At 37.5% G+C, this 22,948-nt stretch overlaps 1 protein-coding gene across 9 annotated transcripts in view; it reads left to right on the top strand.

Annotated features, from left to right (window-relative positions):
• The window catches only part of GFOD2 (Gfo/Idh/MocA-like oxidoreductase domain containing 2), an 84,532-nt gene that overhangs the window by 35,618 nt on the left and 25,966 nt on the right, over positions 1-22,948 (top strand). For all 9 annotated transcript variants that reach the window (XM_001364933.5, XM_056807248.1, XM_007477183.3 and 6 more), the window contains one exon: positions 9,276-9,601. In XM_001364933.5, the coding sequence (XP_001364970.1) occupies positions 9,343-9,601 (259 nt within the window). In that variant the 5' untranslated portion in view covers positions 9,276-9,342. The remainder of the gene's footprint in view (positions 1-9,275; positions 9,602-22,948) is intronic.

The raw sequence follows: 22,948 nt of genomic DNA, 5'->3' as shown, positions 1-22,948 counted from the left end.
TTACAGTGTATAGAAAGTTGTTATATAGCACGGGATATGTTCTGCTATTATTCACTATGATTAGTATTTATAAACACCAAAGAACAAAACAACAACAACAAATGACTTCCTAGCACATGTGCTTTTGGACTCTTTAAAAATTAAATCCCATTCAATGTCAGTCAAAAGTCAGAATTCTGTGCCACTTAGGGTAAGCTACACTAGCACCTTGGAGAGCAACCAAGTGCTGGAGAAGGACAATGGAATGTTCCCAGGTAGCCTAACTGCCAATTTACTAATCTGACTTTTTCTCTGACCCAAGTAAATTACTTTGCAGGTTGCTGACTCACCAACTGTTATAGGGTGGGTGAAAAGAAGGGTTCAAACTAGCTATTTATAAAATAAAAGTTTATTTACCTAAGGGGAGAAAGGAATAGAAGGGAATCAAGGAATAACTTACTTTTAACACACCCCACATATTAAAATCCTATACTCTCTATAATTATACAAAATTAAGTAATTAATTAAAGTTAAGGAAGGATTGGTAGAGGCAAGGACAAAGGGCCCAAAGAAATCTCACAACACAGAAGTCCTTTCTTTGATCCAAACAGCAAATCCCAGTAAGATGCCACCAGTATTAGCAGAAGTAAATCCAGGCAGACTATCAGGACAGCCAAAGAGAGGGAACCAATGACTTTTCTGGATCCACTCCAGAAATACCAAACAGCTACCCTCTGGGTATCTTAATAGCTAGAGCCAAAGCAGGCTTCTCTCTCATCCAGAGTCCACCCAACTGCCAGCACCTTTTCTGTGTTCCATTTCTCACTTCCTGAGAACTTTGGAATGTTGGCCCTGTCATTGCCCTGTGGGATCTCTTTACTTCTTACTTTTTGCAAAGCTAATCCTTTACAACACAATCCTCTATACCAGAGCCTTTTGCTACCCCTATCATATTCATTCTTCTCTCTATATCTGCTGGCTGCCTCACTGCTGTTTAGAAATGTGTCCATCTTTTTAAAAAATTCTTACTGGTGTCTTTTGTTTTTTATGTCATTATGGTAGTCCCCATGATCTCTTCCTCCCCTTCCGAGAGAGACATCCCCAAAATAGTATTTTTAAAGACAAAAAAAAAGACAAAGACGAAGGAAAAAATGAATACAATCTATCAATACATGAAAAAGTTCGAAAGTTTTCTCTTTAGTTATCTTTATCTCTTTATTCAAGGCATTCTTGGTCTTTATAATTTTGTTGCATTCACTTTTGATTCTTTGTATGTGTGATTGTTCTTTTTATCTATACTGTTATCATTGTGTATATTATTTTCTTGCCTATGCTTACTTCACTACATCAGTTCATGTAAATCTTTTCATTCTTCTCTGTATTTATTCATCATGTAAGTAATTTCTTGTGGCTTGGTGATATGCCACTAAATTCATATGCCACAAATTGTTGTCATTCTCCAATCAATGAGCATCTACTTTGTTTTCAGTTATCTACTATCACAAAAAATAATTTGCTATAACTATTTTATATGTATGGAGACTTTCTTCTTATCTAGTGCTTCCTTGAAGCATAAGCCCAGTATTAAAATCTCTGGTTTAAAGTGCATGGACTTTTTAGTTATTTTATTTCCATAATTTGAAATTGCTTTTCTATCTAAGTGTTTGGGCCATTTACAGCTCCACCAAAAATGTATTAGTGTGCCTTTCATTTGATAATCCCTTCAACATTAACTTGCCATTTTTCATCATCTCTGCCATTTTGCAGGGTATAAGGTGAAACCTCAGGTTGTTTTAATTTGCATTTCTCTTACTGTTAATGCTTTGGAGCTTTCTTCCAAACTGCATACTTTGTGGTTCTTCATTTGAAAACTCTTTGTTCATATCCTCTGGTAACTTATCTATTAAGGAATGACCACTAGTCTTATATGTATTTATTGTTTATATATATATATCTTGGATACCAAACCCTTCAAGAAATTCAGTACAAAGATTTTTTCCTCATTTAATTGCTCCCATTTTTATTCCAAATGTATTAATTTTGTTTATACATTGCAATTTCAAGTAATCAGTTATCTACTGTATCTTTTGTAATTGCCTCTATCTCCTTAGTTAAGTAATCTACTCATTGCATAGAGAGAGAGATGATCTGTTTCTCTTCTGATTTTTTTTTATATTAATGTCATGTATTCATTTAGAATGTATTGTGGAATATGGTCTAAGCCTAATTTTTGCCAGATTGTTTTCCAGTTTTCCTAGTAGTTGGTATCAGGTCAGGAAATTTTTCCTAAGTAATTTATATTTTCTTTCTTAACAAACAATGGGTTATTGTACTACATTATTTTTGCAAATGAATGTTGTAATTATTTTATCAAGTTTTATAAAATATCTCCTTGGTAATTTGATATAGCATTAAAAGAGCAAATTAATTTCAGTATTTTATTAATTTGGCATGGCCTAGGTATAAGCACTAAATACTCATTCAACTATTTAAATTATTCTTTATTCCTTTAAGAAGTACTTTGTAGTTGAATCTGTAAAAATCTTTTGTGTGCTTTGGCAGCTCTAGCAGATATTTTGAGCATTTTGTAATGATTTGGAATGGAATTTCCCTTTCTATTATTGCTTGTGTTTTGCTATTATTACATAGGAATGTTATTAATTTTTGAGGACTGATTTTGTAGCTTTCAAGTTCAATGAAACTATTGTCTCAGTTTGGATGAGGAAGATGGTAGGAAACAGATCCAAGATGGTATAGTTAAATAAGTGTTTTTTCTCCACATTCCCAACACAATCCTTTAACAGCTATAAAAAGTATTTAAACTAAATTCTGAGCAGGATCACTAATAATAAGTCTCAATGAGTCATTTTTCCCAATCCAGGACAGTTTAGGATGACAGAATGGGAGGCAGCCAAGGCAGCAGGGTATGGACCTCGAAGGCAGTGGTAGTAGTAGCAGAGGCAGCACAAGGGTAGGATAGTACAGGAACTGAACACCTGGTCAGACATTCTAGGGGACTCTTGTACTACCAATAGGCACATGACCAGGCACCACTTGACAATCCTTCACTCATTGCCCAGTTTAGGGTCATGGATTGAGGACTGTTAAATTTTTTATGGTTTTGACTCTGAATATATTTAATTGGTGGTCACCAGGAATTTAATTACTAAATCCCCAAAACGAATTACTAAAATAAATGTAATTAGTGGTAGTTTATTTACAATAGAGGGAAGATACAAAAGAGAAAATGGGAGAAATAGAGGCAGATACAGCTGTGGCTTCCTCAGAGCCAGGTAGAAATTCTAAGCCCCAGCCAGGGAAAAGGAGTCTCAAGACGATGGGAGGTTCACACCTCCAGAAAGGCAAGGGAACTAAGTCAGTCTTTCATTCACCATGGTGATCATCTAAAATGAAAGCAGTCTGAGATCTCCTGCATGAGCTCCTCTAGGGGTCCAGTTCCACAGCCAAGTGTCTTCACTCCAAGTCTGAGTGTCTGTCTTCCAATCTCTCCTCCGGAGTGACTCTTCTTCACTCCAATCCAACTCCGAGTGACTGAATAAATCGATTCCTGTGGTGTGCCTGTTTCCTCTATTTAAAGATCTTTTTCTCTTATTTCACCTCCCCTAAATTTTATGTCTACCAATCACAGCAGACACTCCTCTCTAGGCTTGCCAACTCAATGTATGAAATGGGTGTTGCACCTTTTTGTGGTTAGTTAACACCTTTTTATCGTTAAAATGGGTTGATCTACTTTAAATACTGCGTTAACACTTTGGGGATTAAAATCTAAAAATAGACAGGGGATTACAATTCAATCTTAGCAATAAAGGAAGAGCTAAGTAACTTCATTGTTACAATCAGGGGAAAGCTAAATCCAGTCTTCACAGGACAAAGAAGAAGTTGCTATCTCAAGGGAATACCTGTGTAATGAATAGAGCCAAGACCAAAAGAACAGTAAGCAGACCACTCTAAGGATCATATAACTTTGGAAGCACCAACAATTTAGAGACCCCCGAGACCTATTTGTGAAAGCAACAGAAGAACAAAAGATTGAAGTTCAGACAAAACATGCCTCTCTCCCCTCCTCTCCAAAGTGAGCAGAGCCCAACTCTTAACACAAAGTCCAAAGTCAAGAAATTATGTTGGGGAAATGAGCAAACAAACAAACAAAAAGTACTTAACCATAAATACCTAGTGTAACAGTTAAATTAGTTTCTCTACTAAAAGTATTATATTTTATGAGGTTTATTAAGATTATTAGAAATCAAGGAAATAAGAAAATGCAAAATAAGAAAGCATATGCCTAGGGCACATAGCCCATTCACAGCCACTTACATCTTGCCTGCCAGGTAGAGAGACGTGTGTGCTTAGAAGCGGAAGAAGAGAGGTTCTTTGGAGGCAGAGAGCCCTTTAAAATAAAAATTGTGTTCTCGAACTCAGGTGAGATTATAGGGAATTCTGGGAAGTACCAAGGACTTCTGGGGATTGAAGTCGGGGTTCAAATCTCCATTTTTACACTGACAGGGAAGCTTGACTCATTTAGAAGACAGTAGCTTGACAACATCTATAAGCAAGGTCTCAAATAAAAATGCAGATTTGACACAAGTCTAGTAGAAAATCCTGGAAGAGCTATAGAGTTTTCTTTGAAAAATCAAATTAAAAAGTTAGGGGAAAATTTGAGAAAATAAAATAATGCAGTTGGTTAATTGGTAAAAGAGATACTAAGAGAAAATAACTCCTTAGAAATCAGAATTGGACAACTGGCAAAACCTCATAGAAGAAAATAATTGCTCAAAAATTAGAATGCCCAAGTGGAAGCCAACAACACTATGAGACATCAAGAAACAGTAAAACCAAGGCAAAAGACTGGGAAAAATAGAAATATATAAAATAATTATTTTATGGGGAAAAAAACTGCTCTAGAAAATAGATTGAGAAGAGATAATTTGAGAATTATTGGACTATCTGAAAGCCATGTTAAGGAGAGAGGGAAATAGCATGCACAAGTCCACTGGCATCATATTTCAAGAAACTATAAAGGGAAACTGCCCAAATATCTTAGAACCTGAGGGCAAAGTAAAAATTGAAAGAATCCACCAATCATCTCCTGAAAATGATCCCCAAATGAAAACTCCCAGCAATATTGTAGCCAAATTCCAGAGTTCCAGACCAAGGAGAAAATACTCTAGGCAGCCAGAAAAAAATACTTCAAATACCATGTAGCTATAGTCAGGAACATGCAAGATTTAACACCAGGAGAAAGGAGTGGAGGGCTTGGTATCTGATATTCAGGAAGGCAAAGGAATTAAAATTGCAGCCAATATTTACCCAGCAAAATTGATCATAATCTTATAGGGGATAAAATGGGTATATAATCAAATGGAAGACTTTCAAACATCCCTGATAGAAAAATCCAAGTTGAATTGAAAATTTGACATTCAAATGCAACTTAAGAAGCATAAAAACTTGTCTTAATATCTTTGTATACATGAAGTCAAGAAGACTTATCTTCTTTAGTTCAAATATTGCAAAGGAGACTTGAAGTATCAACCAGATGTGAAGGAAGAGAAAATGAGAATGCATTGTCACAAAACCCCAGAGAGTAGATAGAGAGTACCTGGAAGTAGGGAATGAGTGGTTAACAATGACAAATGTTGTATAAAGATCAGGAATGATGAGGAAAATGAAAAGGATACTTCATTTTGCAATAAAGAGATTGGTGGTGATGTTGCAGAGAATAGTTTCTGTCTAGTAGTGGGCCAGATTGTGATGGGTCGAAAAGTGAATTGAGAATGCCATCCACCTCCAGAGAAAGAACTGTCAGAGTAGAAATGCAGATGAAAACATATGATTTAACACTTGCTTATTTGGGTATATGTTAGGGTTTTGGTTCTATAAGATTATTTGCTTATAGAATATGGGGGGGAAATTGTATGACCAAAAAAAATAAAGAAAAAAATAGAAAAATGAGTGGAAACAAATGGCTAGCCTGTTTAGATATCTTTTTCTAGGGGGGTTGGTAATAAAACAGGAGAGATGTAGCTTGAGAGAATGGTAGGGTTAAGTGGATATTTTTTAGGGATAGCAGACATCTGGGTGTAATTGTAGCTCTCTGATGATGAGCCAGTAGTTGTGGATAAGGTGTATTTAGAGGTAGCAGGCCCCCCCTTCCCTAAAGGTCATTAAACAAAGATTGGATGACCATGTGTTGGGATATTATAATGGGAAATCTTGTTTAGCTATGAGTTTGAAGAGATCATCTTGCCTCTTCCAATTCTCCATTGGTTGTTTTTTTTTTCTGTGCACCTACAATAAAACAAGTAAGCTGTAAATAATTATATTTTTCACACTAGAGTGTGTGAGATGCTTAGAAGATGCTAATAAAGCCCTCTTTAAAGTCCATATCATTAAAAATGACTTCTTAAGGGTTTCTTCAAAACACAAAAAATTACTGCTTTCTGCTGTTGAAATACATCTTAACACCCGACTTTTTTTCTGAGCTATCATGTTCATAGTTAGCAACTACAATACTGAGTTAACATTTTACTATCCATTGACTACATGTTTTTAGTATTCATTTACTTAGAATATCTATAAAAGTCACCAAAAAGGACTATTGGGAAAAAGATCAAATAAGGAGAATGGGACCACCTAAGAATAGAATGATAATATAGACAATAATGGATGACAGAGGCAAAACTATTAATTTTTTTAAAATTTTGCTTCTGATTCTGCCAAGAAAAATGACATAATAAAAGTGGTTAGTAGAGATGAAACCTAACCTAAGTAAGGATGTTTTTAAAGAATACCTAACAGCTCTTGATGTAAATTCAAGTCACGTAGATGTCCACAAGCATCCCTGAGTGCCTACTTTTTGCCAGACCTGTATTAAGTACTGCAGAGGATTGATAGATATGAATGCTGAACCAATGTCCATGATCTTTGAGAAATGATGTGAAATAGGAGAGGTGCCACAGGACTAGAAAGGGAAAAATGTCTAGCTCCTTAAAAAAAAGAGGAGAATAGAATCGGCAAACAATAGACCAATGTACTTGGCTTCAATTCCTAGAAAAATACAGCATTTAAAGAACACTTAAATTTTATTTTTGTTATATTTTGAGTTCTGAGCTATCTTCCTTCCAACCCTGCATTAGAGAAGGCCAACATTTGATGTGTGTATGTTTGTGTGTAACCATACAACACATTGTTTTACTTATCAGTTCTTTCTCTGGAAGTGGATAGTATTTTCCTTCGTAAGTCCTTCTTAGGTGATTTGAATGATCATGTTATTAAGAATCAGACATTCACAGTTACTCTTTGAACATTATTACTTTTACTATATACAATATTTTCTTGGCTCAGCTCATTTCACTTTGCATTATTTCATGTAAGTCTTTCCATGTTTTTCTAAAACCTACCTGCTCGTCATTTCTTATAGCACAGTAGTATTCCCTCATGATATCTCCTAACTTGTTCAGCCATTCTCTAATTTATGAATACTCCCTCACTTTCTAGTTCTTTACTATCACAAAGAGAGTTTCTTCTTTTTTTTCTAATCACGTTGGGGAAAAGATCTAATAGTGATGTTATTGGGTTAAGGATTTTATAATTTTTGAAGCATAATTCCAAATTGTTCTCCAGGATAATTAGATCAGTTCATAGTTCTACCAACATGTTAAAGTCCCAATTTTTCCACATCCCCTCCAATATTTGCCATTTCCCCCCAATGTTATATGTATGAGATGGTACCTCAGAATTGTTTTAATTTACATTTCTCTAATCAGTAATGATTTAGAGCATTTTATATGACTATATATAGCTTTGATTTCATATTCTAAAAACTGCCCGTTCATATCCTTTGATCATTTATTTATCAATTGGAGAATGATGTATGTTCTTATCAATTTTACTTAATTCTCTATATATTTGGCATATGATATCTTTATCTTAGAAATTGTCTACCAATATATTCTCAATTTTCTGTTTTCCATTAAAGCACATTTTAAAAGGTATTATTTCCTAACAAAGGAAATTATGACATCACTAAAATCCAGCATTGCTTTATTAATAACAATAGATAACTGCAGACTATCCTAATTTTCTTTTCTGATGGTGGGGTTACTAAACTGGTAGAGACAGGATTTACATAAAAAATGCAGGGTTGGGTCTATTAGGAAAATGATAAGGATAATAGAGCTGGTGAATAACAAAATCAGTAAAAATCACATTACATTAATAGATGCAGAAAAAGCATCTGACAAAAAGCATTTATTGGATACCAGAAAGAATAGAAATAAATATATTCTCCCTTAATATATTTTTAAAAATCTGCCAAAGAATTTGCATTATCTACCGTGACTCCCTGATGCTTCCAAGATCAAATATAAGCGCTTTGTTTCACTCAGAAAACTTCTTAATCTGAACCCTTCATAAACCTGCAGTCTCCATACACATTACTCCCTGTCTTGAACTTCCTGATGTAATGTGCTGGCCCACTTGAACACTCCTCTCAGTTCTGTGCCTAGGTGCAGGCTTCCCCCTAGAACCTGGGATGCTCTGTCCATCCCCATCCTGGCTGCCCTGGCTTCCTTCACAACTCAGCCCAAATCCAATTGAGCTCAAAGAAGCCCTTTCCATTCCCCAGCTGCCTTCTCATACTGCCTTCTGTCTCCTCTGTATCTCTCTTGTATGTGCCTAATTATTTATGTGGTGTTTTCCATTAGCATGTGCACTTTTTAAAGATAGGCGCCACATGTTTGCCCTTCTTTGCATCCTCATGGCATAGTGCCAGGCACATCAGTAGTCATAACAATGATTAGAATCTATGAATGTTTTAAAGTGGACAGACAGAGGTTCTCAATGCAACCCTGGGAGTCAGGTGCTATCATTAGCCCTCATTTTAAAAATAAGGAAATGGTGGCAGGCAGAAGTTAAATGACTTGACCAAAGTCATTTAGTAAGTTTGAGATCAGATTTGAACCTAAGTCTTCTTGCCTCCAAATCTAAATGCATGGTAAACATTTAGTAAACTTTTATTGTCTAATTAATTATAGTGGTGAGAGCTATGGGTCTCATCTGTGCTGCATGTTGCCTGTGTGACTTGGGAAATGTCGCTTTATATCCTTAGTTCCCACATTTAGTTTCCAACCTGGGAAGATGTAGTTGAGATGGTCTCAAAATTACCTTCTAGTTCTAAATCCTATGAACCAGTAACACTGATTCCAAATGAGTACAAAAATAGCTGCTGATTTTTGTCTTCTCCGCCAAATAATGAGGTGACATTCTTACTGTTTTAGGCGCCATCCTGGATCTGTGAGCATGAGGAATAAGGCCCTAGTGAAGAGATGAATTGATGAAGCCAGGATGAAGCTGCTACCAGGAGTCGGAGTCTTTGGGACTGGCAGCTCTGCTCGAGTTCTGGTACCATTGCTGAGAGCTGAAGGCTTCACTATTGAGGCGCTGTGGGGAAAGACTGAAGAGGAGGCAAAGCAGCTTGCTGAAGAGATGAGCATTTCCTTCTACACCAGCCGGACAGATGACGTCTTGCTACACCAGGATGTGGATCTGGTTTGCATCAACATACCCCCTCCACTCACTCGGCAAATAGCTGTGAAAGCTTTAGGTACAGTGAAGTTTATCCATTAGGCCCAAAAGGGGGTAGATTACGAGGCAGTTAAGTGACTCAGTGGATAGAGAGCCAGGCCTGGAATCAGGAGGTCCTAGGTTCTCAGATACTTCCTAGCTGAGTGCCCCTGGGCAAGTTAAATAACCCCCAACTGTCTAGTCCTTAATGCTCTTTTTTCTTGGAATTGATAATTAGTATCGATTCTAAGACAGAAGGTAAGTGTTTCTTAAAAAGGGGCAGGGGTAGATTGGTTTAAATTATTTCTTTTTAAGTGCTTCAAACACTACCAGACACAATATATGTACAGGCTGTCAAGCAATATGCCCTTTTTTCTTCTGAATCCAAAATGTTCATTGGTAGCAGTAACTGGTGCTTATGTAGCTCTTTAGGATGTATAAATTAGAGGCAGTTGGGTATCTCAGTGGATTGAGAGCCAGTCCTAGAGATGGGAGGTCCTAGGTTCAAATTTGGCCTCAGACACTTCCTAGCTGTGTGACCCTGGGTAAGTCACTTAACCCCCATTGCCTAGCCCTTACCACTCTTCTGCCTTGGAACCAGTACACAGTATTGATTCTAAGGTAGAAGATAAGGGTTTAAAAAACTCCTAAAAGTAACGTTATCAGGAAAACTTGGTAATATAAGTATTATTTATTCCTCTTTTATAGATAAGAAAGCTGAGACTTAAAGAAATAAAGCAATGCATAAAAATAAATAAATAAATAAATGAAGATCGTATCAGCTTGATTTAAGCTATTTATCCTCCAATTTAGCGTTCTTTCCACAATCTCTCAATAAATGTGGAAAAGTTTAAGTTTATTTAAGTTGGTAGTGATCTAGGAGATAGGACTCTGGCAAATGTCAGGATAGTTGCACTGGTGCCTTTTAGAAGGGTTTTGTGGAATGAAGGAAATATGTTTGTCCTGCCACTAAAGTCCTGAGTGAGCTAGAAAATTCTTGAGAAAACATTCCACCTCAATGTGGTTCTGCCCTAATAAGCTGGAGAGTCCATCTTCCTAATGATGTCAGAACTAAATGGGAGAGATAGCTCACATAGACCCAGGAAGTCAGAAAAGTTGGAAGTGGCTCATAGATCATAGGAAAGGGATCTCAGAGGCCACTCAGAGGATTTGCTCTGTTCAATAAAAATGTTATTTTATTTTCAGTTCCAGATTGTTCCCCCCTTACCTCTTTTTCCTCTCAACCCTCCTTCCTTCATTGAGAAAAAGAAAAAACAAAACCGATGACAAAGATGTATAGAGTTGTTCATTTCCTAAATCACAAGCTTTAATCTGTGCTCTGAATCTGTGACCTCCCCATTGAAAGGGGATTAACATGTCTCATCACACTCGTGGAATTTAAATTGAGCAGGAAGAGACCTCAGACATCATCTAATCCAGTCTTCTCATTTTGCAGTTGGAAAAACTAGTGCCTGGCATGGTGGAGATAGATCCAGGATTTTAACCTGAAACCCCTGACTCCAGATCTAGGTCTCTTTTTATGTATGCCACCCCAGTACTAGAACTCATATCTTCTTATTCCAAGGCTCATATTTCCATGTAGATTGGCCAAGAACAGGGAAGGCTTTGTTTGTCCTACATCATAAAGGTCTCCTTCAGTTTGTTATGAAAAAGGCAGTTCAGGTCGAGACTTACCCAAGGATCCTTTTAATTCAGCCCATTGCATGTGTGTAAAGTACTTACTATGTGCCATTCATTTGTCCTAAGACTTGGGGCAAAGAAAAGGCAAAAACATGATTCCTGTCCTCAAGGAGTGCATTCTATCAGGAGAGACAACATTCAAATACCTATACACACAAACACACAGGCTATCTCAACTTGGAGATTCTGTGGTACAACTGTCCCTTTAGCAGTTTTGTTATTCTGCCTCTGATTTCCACTCTATATTGCCAAATTCACTGCCCTGATGGCTGGTGATCAAGTTGGTACATATGTATTTCCATTTCTATAAACTGAAACATCATAGAGACTATTATTAATAAGGTCACTTTGTCCAATGTTAGTAAATACCATTATCAACAATTCCAGTACATTCTGAAGATTACACTCTTGCCCTGTGAGCCTTTATTTTGGGTGATGTTACTGGAAGCAGATTTCACTGTTTTCCTGAGGGTATAGAATTACCCAGCATATTCTTGGAGATATAGCCTACCAGTTCAATGATGGCTGTCTTTTAGATTCTAAAACAGATTAGAGACAGTTTGGATTCTGTTGTGACATTCTGCACACAATGAGCCTGGCAAGACTTATTAAATTGGGGGGCATCTTGGTGACTCAGTGGATTGAGAGCCAGACCCAGAGATAGGAGGTCCTGGGTTCAAATGTGGCCCCAGACACTTCCTAGCTGTGTGACCCTGGACAAGTCACATTGCCTAGCCCTTACCACTCTTCTGCCTTGGAACCAATATGCATTGGTTCCAAGGCAGAAGGTATGGCTTTAAAAAGAAAGACTTATTAAATTTGTTTCTTAGAGTTTCTATAATATAAAATTAAATCAGCATATATTGTGTAACTCCTACAAGTAAGGCCCATAGGACAGGCATTGTGGAATATACAATGAAGTAAAAAAACCCAGACCTGTCTCAAGGAAATTGTCATTTCATTGGGGTGAACCAAGAAATAGAATGCATGAAAACTTAAGTAATAATATAATAGAATTGTCAATTCATTTATTATGCTTCCCAAATTGCTTTTTTCTTTTTTTTTTTTAATCTTTGTTCGAACAACTGGCCCAGTTAGGTGGCTCAGTGGATAGAGGACCAGGCCTGAAGTTGGGAGGACCTAGTTCAAATCTAATCTCAGACACTTCCTGGGTGTGTGACTCAGGGCAAGTCACACTTATCCCTACTTGCCTAGCCCTTATCACTCTTCTGCCTTAGAACTTAGTATTACTACTTAATATTGATTCCAAGACCTAAAGGAAAGGTTTTAAAAAAGGCTTACTAGGAGAAGAGGCAAAATATCTGGAAATAAAAGTCCTATCAAAAGAAGTCATAAAAATAAGATTGAAAAAAGATAATAAAAGGGATATTCTAAGGTAGTATGCTATTATCACATTTTACAAACAGTAACTGCTTAGATTCAGTCTTTTTACAAGTTTCTAGGAATCTGAGAATTGAAATTTTAATACATTCTGATGATGTTACTCTTGCCTTATAAGTCTTTATTCTGGATGAATTTCTAGTTAACCAGGGACTAGAAGAGTAGAGGCCCAAGGCATGTATTCCTGGTTTCAGGAAATAGTCAAGTATATATTACTGGAAAATATTCTTTCTCAAAATTCAATGAAATGTTTACTAAAGTACCCACTTTGTACAAGGTCCTGTGTTCAATTCTGAAAATATGAAGATGAAAAACAACAAAACCCTCAAAGAAATTGTCAAAATGTTTTATGTGGTAGAGGGAGGAATCAAGACAAAGCACTCTATTGTTGTTAAGTCCTTTTCGTTTTGATTGACTCTTTGTGACCCCATTTGGGGTTTTCTTGGCAAAAATACTGGAGTAGTTTGCCATTTTCTTCTCTAGCTCATTTTATAGATGAGAAAAAGGAAGCTAACAGGTCAAGTGACTTTTCCAGGGACACACAGCAGGTAAGTGAGGTTGCATATGAACTCATGAAGATGAGGCTTCTTAATTCCAATCCTTCTCAGTACTGTAGAAAAATGTTTTTGTACAGGGAGAAAAAGATTCCTCTGAGTGAATCAGAGACAACTTCATTTTAGAGATTGTATCTAAAATGAGCCATAAAGGAAGAGAAAGACTTTAATAGCCACTGATGGTGGCATGGTCTTGAGTCATCTGAGTCTCAGTTTCCTCATATGTAAAATGAGAGAATTTAATTAGACAATCAGTAAAGTCCCTCTGAATGTTAATCCTCACAGTTTTGATTATAAGAAGTGATTTGTTGGCCTGTCTAACTTTGTTCCTCACTGTTTAAATGCAGATTAACCCAGATGAATTGTGTAGTTTAACCAGAGAACGCAGCTCAAGAGTTTCCTCATTCTGCTCTTTAAGACCCCAGTAGTGATTGTGTCAGGCACTGTGCTAGGTGAGAGAATTCCTCAATTTTCTTTGGCTAAGTGCTCCCTGTTCTTGGCATGTAAGAATTCTGCATTTTTGGCCCATTTATGTAAACAGGAAGTAGGAAACAAATGAACAAAGGCATCTGGGAGCCTGTGTAAGTAGTTCCCTATAAAGTTTTTTCCCTCCTCCCGAATCTCTAAGGAAAGTTAATGTCCAGAGGAAGGGTTGGTGAAAAGGAGTCAAGAACTACTTAGGACATGTTCTGTACCTTAGTGACCTGGAAGATGATACCTATTCACTCTGCATCTGTAACTAGAGATCCGAGTCAGTGGGATAGTCTGAAACCATAAGATTTTCTTGGTGTTTCTTTCAATTCATCATGATGATATGAGAATACTGTGATCAGAGAGCCCAGGTGAAGACTTTTCAAAATGTCACCCACAAGATTCCTCTACTAGTGGAGAGAACAGTAGACTGGTCTGGGACCCAGAAGACCCTGGTCTTTTTACTGTCTGCTCTATCACAAGAATGATGAGACACTCATTTTAAATCTCAGTTTTTTTGCATAGAAAATGCGAGTAACACCAAGCACTAATTGGTCCTCCCTAATTTACCAGGCTATAGTAAAGATAAAACAAAAGAGGAAGGCACCATTGTCATCAGAAAATAGAATGACCATTTTCTACTCTGTCAAACCAGACTGGCCTGGAACTCAGATAAACTTGAGTTTTGAGTTTGGCTCTGACACATATTAACTGTCCCTAGGCAAATCAGGTCACTTATCTGAACCCAATTTCTTAAACTATAAAATGGTAAGCAATATCATGAAACAGAGAGGACCAGTGGAGGGTTAAAGCATGTTAAAGAAAGCTTACCAACATAACCAGTTTACTAGTCATCTTGAGTTTTCAAGTATAAAAAAGGGGTGGGGGGGAAGAGATTGCAAACAAGAGAAAAACGGAAAAGGTTTTCAAAAACCATCTAAATAAACTTTTTTTTCCCTCAAGGCTAATAGAACTGCCATACTTGGATCCTGAGGTGCTCACAGAAATGTTAGAAATGATACTTCAGAGAGAACACAGTTGGGAAAAACAGCTCAAGTAAATAATGATAACAGTAACAGCTGGTGTTCATATAGCACTTTACAAACATTGTTTCCATTTGCTGCTCACAACAGTCCTGTGAGGTAAATGCTATTATCCCCATTTTACAGATGAGGAAACTGGCCCTGCAGGACAAGTGATTTGTCCAAGCTCATACAGCTACTAAGTATCCGACATGGGGTATGAAATTGCTTCCTGGCTATATTTCTATTTAGAGGAAATATATTTGTAAATGCACTGAAGTACTATCTTCATGGTGTTTGAAGGAGGTTAAAATGCAAAAGGGAAAGAAAAAATATCTAACCTTGAAAATAAGTCAAAAAGGTGACTGAGAATATATAAACAACTTGATCTCTCTGCCTACTCTCCCATCTATACAAATTCCAAGACAAAAGAGTGGTAAAGGCTAGTCAATGGGAGTTAAATGAATTGCCCAGGGTCACACAGCTAGGAAGTGTCTGAGGCCACATTTGAACCAGTGTGGGGGCAAGGAGGTGATAGGGGCAAGATTTGAGACTTGAAGGAAGCCATGAAAACTGGCTAGAAATAGAGGTGAGGGAAATAATTTTCCATGCACAGGCAACAGCCATTGCAAAGCACAGAGAGCATAGTCTGTCTCAGTTTCTGCAAGTGGGCTGGAGTGGTTGGATTATAGGGTCTGTGAAAGGGGGTAAAGTATATGAAGACTAGAAAGGTCGAGGTCATGAAGACCTTTAACTACCAAATAGAAGTGTTTATATTTGATCCCAGAGGGAGTAGGGAGCCAGAAAACCCATTGGCTAGGGGTAGAGTGGCTTGTGATGCTCACATACTGTGGTGGAGGAGATACAGCACAGAATTGAGGTTGAGCCATTTATCCTCACTATTCATGGGGAATTCCTATTTCCCATGGATAGTGAGGTCCTCCAGTTACTTCTGATGCTGGATGAGATTGTGTTGATTATAGCCTCTTGAAACAGATCTGTGATCACTCAAAAGCAGTTTGGTTATTTATATATACTGGAAAGACCACCTGGATAAAGAATGTTTGTTGCACAGATTTCAGCATGTATTTTGAATGGACACCCTGTAGAAGTATGTATACCGGGGGCAAACAATACAGATAGATCTGTATCAGGGCCTAGATCCAGAAAAGGAAAAAAGGAAGGTGGACTGGATTGCTTCTAGGACATTACCAAGCACTTTTACTGAACTGAAGCTTTCCATAATAGCATTGGCCTATCTTTTTCAGTTCAAACCTTTGTCAGTGCCACTGCAGCATCTAGAAAAACCACTGCTTCCAAAAAATTAATGATGTAGAGTATCACACAAAGGGAAAGGGAAAAGCTCATGGTGGCTGTGAGTCGGCTTCAGCATATAAACAATGAAAAATTCAAAGAAAAACCAGAGTAAAGGATTTCCTGAAGGAACTGTATGTCAGAAAGAGTAGATGAGATTCTTGAGCAAGAGCTGGCAGGTAGTTGGCCACATTGCTTCATTGGTACCCTGTGATATTTGGAGTCTTCCAATATGTTGGGCAGATCCCCAGGTGGCACACTTTTAGAAGGATATCAATGAGAATGGCACAGAATGGGCAGGTTTAGTTGAGTTTGCAATATCCATCATTATAAGGAGTTCCTGAATGGATGAAATCCAGACCTGTTTGAGAATCAGATGGGGTTAATGTCGCAATTGTCTTCTCCCATCCACTTCTCTCCAATTGGACTATGATGAATGCATTTATTAGTAAATGTTAAAACTTTAAATTTTTAATCTATTATTATTGGAAATAGAAGTCATCCTCCTAGCCCCTCCTCTTGCCTTTAGGAAAATAAGGATGACTCACAACCAGTTTCACACTGCTAGTTTATTGCAGATTCATGATAATATTTTCCTAGGGCAAAAATACATTTTGTATGGCTAATTGTGTCATAGCACTCTGTTGTGAATCCAGTGAATGCTTTTCCTTCCTATGATTAAGCCAGCACTCATGATTGTCACTGTCAACCTTTCTTCTTTCTTAGCATTTCTACAAACTCAGTTCAAAAATATCCTATCAAATCCTCTGAAAATTCCTAGCCATGTATTGTAAAACTACAACAGATTTCTCTAAAGGTCTTTAGGGACTACTACTTGAAAGGCCTCAAGATACAGTGGCTCTTCTCTGAAAGCCTAACCTATGAGCCTTGGTTGTTTGTGCCTTTCTGAATCTCTCCCTGAGATGTTTTTTATTATGCCTGGTGGCTTTGTGCTTGTTTTTTTACTTTCTGTTCACTTCCCCACCTTTTCTCTCCATCTATATTTTACTTTTCCCTCCCCTTGATTGGTTATATTGAACCTGAAGTTTACATCTTTTTTTTTTTTAACCCCCTGAGTTCTGTCTTTGAATTGATATTAAGTACTAGTTCCAAGGCAAGAGAGCAGTAAGGGTTTTGCAATGGGGGTTAAATGACTTGCTCAGGGCCACCCAGCTGCCCCTACATCACCTTTTTGTTAAATGAAATTTCATATGCCCTGTGTATGAGTCTTTAAAAAATTGAAGATGAAAAACTTGCCTTTTACTTAAGTGGCTCACAGGTGTCTTTCCTCTACTATGGCAGTACCCTTTGGTATGAAAAAGGAAAGAGCCCTTGCTTTTGGTTTAGACCCTTTTCATGTAAGTTACATGTTGATCTCTAGGCCCTGAGTTTCATCATCATACAAAGTATTTTGTTTCCTGCCATGCTTGGTGAACACCTTGGGTTAAATAACACAAGGGGAAGGATTGGGGGCCTACACAGTACTAAATAAATTAAACTAAGTAAATGGATAAATGGTTAGGTGAATGAATGAGAGGGATGCATCATTTACCTTCAACTTTTCCTAAAACCTTTTTATGCCTCCTTTGTCTGGAGAGCAAATTCACCTTAGTATCTTTTTTTACCTTTGTTTCAGAAGTAGCTTTTAAAATTAGTGGATTGTCAAACCATTATGGCCATGGATATGTTCTTCCTCTAAAGTCTTTTCTTAAATCACCAACTAAAAGATGAGGCTTTCCCCATTCAGCGGAACATTTTCAAGCATCTGGCAGGAAACCGCAAATAGCAACATTGTTTCCTTAGGTTGGTGACAACAAAAAGGGAATTCATTGCTTCCCAGACACCAGGAGCTACATAATTTAGCCCTAGAAATGTACCAGTAGGACCAAGAAAATGGAGAAAGTTGATCCCCTAGGCTTTTGTAAAATGACTTCTCTCTATTTAAATTTTAGCTCTTGGATTAAGTCATGTGAAGCGACCAAAGGAAGTAAACTAACAGGGCTTCACAGTCCCAGGAGCTAAAGGCAATTAAACTACACAAAAGTGCATTAATTAAGCAGTGGAAAACCCAGAGTGTCCCATAGGTGCAATATTTTCCTGACCCTTTGCAACATTTTGTATGACAGAAATAGATGGGGTGGGGAGATGGGACTGGAGAAATGTTTGAGGATAAAATCTTTCATCATATCTTCTTTTTTTCAATTTTTTCAGTTTTTCTTTTTTCAATTACATGTAAAACCAATGTAAAAAAATTTTATTTAATTTATTAAGATAACTTTTCCATGGTTACATGATTCATGTTCTTTCCCTCCCCTCCTCTCACACCCCACCCATAGCCAATGCACAATTCCACTGGGTTTTACATGTGTCAGTGATCAAGACCTATTTCCATATTATTAATATTTGCACTAGAATGATCGTTTAGATTCTACATCCCCTGTCGGCCCATGTGATCAAGCAGTTAGAACCAATATTTTTAACAATTATTACTTGACATTTTTCATTCCAAATTCTCTCTCCCTTTCCTCCATCCTCCTCAAGATTGTAGATAGTCTGAGCTAGGTTATGCTAGTGCTGTCATGCAATAGATTTCCATATCGCTGATGCCATGAAAGAAGGTATCACACACCAGAAAAAAATTCATGAAGAAAATAAAATGAAAAATAATATGCTTTAATCTTTAGTCAGACTCCAATAGTTCCTTCTTTGACTGCAGATAGCATCTTTCATCATGGCTCCCTTGGGGTTGTCTTGGAACCTTGTATTACTAATAAGAGTTTAGTCCTTCATAGTTGATCATTGTATGATATTTCTCTTACTGTATACAGTGTTCTCATTCTCCTCACTTAACTTTGCATCAGTTCATATAAGTCTTTTCAGGTTTCTCTGAACTCATTCTGTTTGTCATTTCTGATGGTGCAGTAGCATTCCTTTACAACCTTATGCCAAGACGTGTAAGGGACTTTTCATCAAATCTAAAGAAGTAACATTCACAAATATTTCTTTCTCCATTCTCCATGAAAGAAAAAATCTCCTTTCTTTCTTTTCCTTTGAGTTGCTTAGCGGTAGGTCCTAGCCAATATATCTGACTAGTTGCCTCTGAGACACAAACATTATCCTTTACCAGTGAAACAAAATATTAATGTTTCATCTACTACACGAGCTAAAGGGCCCTGTGCTTCACGGCCTGGGGATGGAAACCTGCCTTCAATTGCCATTCTGCAATTTTACTGGGTCATTGTGGGCAATTTGTGTGCTTTTACTTTGCTCTTCTGCTTACTGAAATAGCTGGACTAAGTAACCTCAAGGGTTCCTTCTAGCTCTATCATTCTTTGATTCTAGATATTTTAGAACAGAGTTATCCAACATGTGTTCTGCACTCCTAAGTAAGCCCAGAGCAGATTGAATGTGACTAGGAAACATTTAACAAAATAAATATAAAGGAAAACATAAATAATACCACATTTTTAAATATCTCTCTGCCCATGGGGATCCTGATATATGGATGGATAAGCAGCTCCCTTAGTTCTATTTTAGTTGGACACCACCACTGCAGAAATTGACAGCCTTTTAAAAAGCATTCATGGGGGCAGCTGGGTAGCTCAGTGGATTGAGAGTGAGCCCCAGAGATGGGAGGTCCTAGGTTCAAATCTGGTCTCAGACACTTCCCAGCTGTGTGACCCTGGGTAAGTCACTTAACCCCCATTGTCCAGCCCTTACCACTCTTCTGCCTTGGAACCAATACACAGCATTTATTCCAAGACATAAGGTAAGGGTTTTTAAATTAAAAAATAAAAATAAAAAGCATTCATCCTTATTCCTTCACAAGTTATGTCCAGATCTTTTCTCTTATTCAAACATACCTATGATTTGGAATAGGAAGTAAAATTACATACATGTTCTTTTAAGTGTCTAGGCAGTCCCTGGTCCTGGAACATAGTAGGTGCTATATAAATGTTTACTATCATCATCACCCTAATCTTACTTTCAAAATCATGAATATGTATTCTTTTGTTGGGCTTCTGCAACAAGTCAGATGAAAAAAGAGATGTGGAGGCTCAATGAGTTAACCACATGATGTTAGTACCAAAAAAGCTAACTTATTTGAGACTATATTAAGAGAAATGTATGGGGGAAGTTAGGTGATTTAGTTGATCGAGTGCCAAGCATAGGGATGGGAGGCCTTGGGTTCAAATTTAGTCTGAGATACTTCCTAGCTGTATGACCTTGGGCAAGTCACTTTACCTCCATTGCCTAGCTTTTGCTACCCTTTTCCAAGTTGGAAGGCAGGAGAGAAAAGGCAGAGCAAGAGAAATATATGTTCTAAAGTGAGGGAAGAGATAGCCCTGCTGTATATGGGCAGACAACACATGTATTTTATGATTACTTTCAGGTATCATCTTTTAGGAAGGATCAAAACAAGATGGAGCACATCCAGAGGAGGGAAATGAAGATAGTGGGAAGACTAGAGACCATGCCCCATGAGGATTTCCTGAAGGCACTGGGAATGTTTAGCCTAGTAGTACTAAAAGGACCAGCATTAAAGAATACCCTGAAGGATCAAGCTCTGGCAATTGATGCAATATCCACATATATACACTCACTATCTGTCTGTCCAATATAAAATAGAGATAAGATGAACATTTTTTTAAAAGCGAAATCATAAGTTTTCCCATCATTTGATGAACCTGGTCCCTCTAGTACTGGAGAAGAGAAGACTAAAACTTGATCACCATCTTTAAGTATTTGAAGGTTCATCACTTAGAAAAGGGATTAGATTTGTCATATACACACAGAGTGTAGGAATAATAATTGAAACTTGCAAAGAGGCAAATCTGTGGTCCTATGTAAGGAAAAGTAACAATTATGTATATTAAAAAGTAGAATGAACTGCCTCTGGAAATATTGCCAGCTTCCTAAATGGAGGTCTTCAATAGAAGATTACATGCTGAGAAGGTTATAGAAGTAATTCCTCTTAAGGTACAGGTATGAGGTACAGCAGGGGTGCCCCCTCCTCAAGACCCTCCCTCCCCCCAGTCTGTGATTCTAGGAAGTGCTATGGATGGTAGGAACTATTGACAGGCTAGACTGAGTTCCTTCGTCTTCCTGAAACTTTTCTGGGGACTTCTCTATATCACTGGAATAACCATGATTACAGGCAAGGGTCAGAAACTTCATTTTTCATTGAGCTTATCATCTAAGGGACAGTCTGGCAATAATAAGGAAGAGCAAGAAACATTCTGAGTTCTTTAGGACCAGTGTGATGGGGCTACATTCCTAGTATTAATTAAGGTAAATTAATATTTAGCCTCACTGCCTTTGAGGAACATACAATATGAAATGCCTCTGTGATCTCAAGAATTGCATTTTCCAAATAGTTCTTAGTTTTAAAATATTGTGCTCAAAATTATCTTCTGTTTACAGGAGAAAACAGTTGCTGCTTCTTCAAGTTCTTTTCCTTTTGTGAATTAAGACAACTTGTCATCATCAACCCACTGAGTAGCAGGAGACAAGACCTGATAATCAAGCTTTGGAATCTAAATATTGACTAACCTAGTTGCATGAGACAAAATAAGAGAATTCCAAACATCTTAAACTGCCAGGCAAACTAGCACGGGCTATGTGATTCAATCTAAAACAAATCAGGTACAGAGGTCGAATGAAATTCTGTTAAATCCTCCCTTTCTTTTGAGAGGTGGAAAAGAATGCTCGCTATAGGTTAGTAGACAGATAGACAGCCTCAACTGACTGTTTCTCACTATAAGGTAGGGCAGAAAAGGGTACCACTGCCTGATCAGCAGAGGCAGGGACAGAAATGAAATTATTTGTGACTGGAGGCAAAGACAGCATCAGTCATAAAAGGGGTAAGATTCCTTCTATTCTTTCAAAGGGAACTACTTAAAAAGAAAGAAGTTGCAAAGAAAATGTGTATTAGATTTTCAAAAACCAAAATATTTCAGGAAGAATCTTAGCTTTGATATAAAGACTGAAAACAAAGAAATGGGAAAATAAAAGACAAAATAGTAGAATCAGAAGATTAAAAGTGAGACCTGGATAGTGCCTAGTCAACACCTCCCCTCTGTATTAGTGAGGAAACAGATCCAGCAGGGTGAAGCAGTTTTTCAAGGCCACAGAGGCAGAGTGTAGGAAAGCCTGGACTAGTCTGTGTCCTCTGACTCAAGCCAAGCCATGTTCCTCTCCAGAGTTGGAATTTTCTATAGAAGCGCCAAAGCCATAGACTTCCTAGGTGCTGCTTTAGAATAGATGGTAATCATATAATATGGTGGTGTCAGAGAATAATGTTTTCCCCACTTGAAAGACTATTCTTGAACCTTTTAAATGAGGAAATCTGATTACAGTTTCCCCATGAAAACAATTTTAAGCTGTGATTTCAAAAGCCTACTTAATCTTTAATAAAGCTCCTTGGGTGTATTCTAATTCTAATAAAATGTTGCTCTTGGTGCTGCTGCAGATTCCTCTTTCCTCTTCAAGACATCCTTCTCTTCCTCTCCAGCAGCAATAGTGTCAACCCCAGCAGCAATAGAGTCTTCTGCTTAAAATCTGAAAGAAAGGCGGCCCACTGCATTTGTCACCAAGTACTTGAGGTCTGCATCTTAGAGCTTCAGTGCTAATAATGTAAAGGATTGATCAACAATCTTGGCTATCACCAAAAAATACAGTTTGGTTAAAAAGTAACAAACAATGGTAGAAAAACACATCAAATTTTGGAACCACAGAGAACAGAAATATATTTCAAGAGAAATTTTACTTCCACACAAATTTGAAAATCCAAGCTGAAATGCACTCCTCCCACATAAAATTTAGTTAACATCAGCTCTATCTCATTCTCCCTCCTCCCCTTCCCAAACAGTCACACTCACCAGTCATTCATTTGGGGCGGTCTCTCCTTAGGACAGAGTCTTG

This window comes from Monodelphis domestica, chromosome 1 (genome assembly GCF_027887165.1).
Source record: "Monodelphis domestica isolate mMonDom1 chromosome 1, mMonDom1.pri, whole genome shotgun sequence".
Classification (NCBI taxonomy): Eukaryota; Metazoa; Chordata; class Mammalia; order Didelphimorphia; family Didelphidae; genus Monodelphis; species Monodelphis domestica.
Note: the sequence above shows the minus strand (reverse complement) of the source record. Positions and strands in the feature narration are given on the sequence as shown.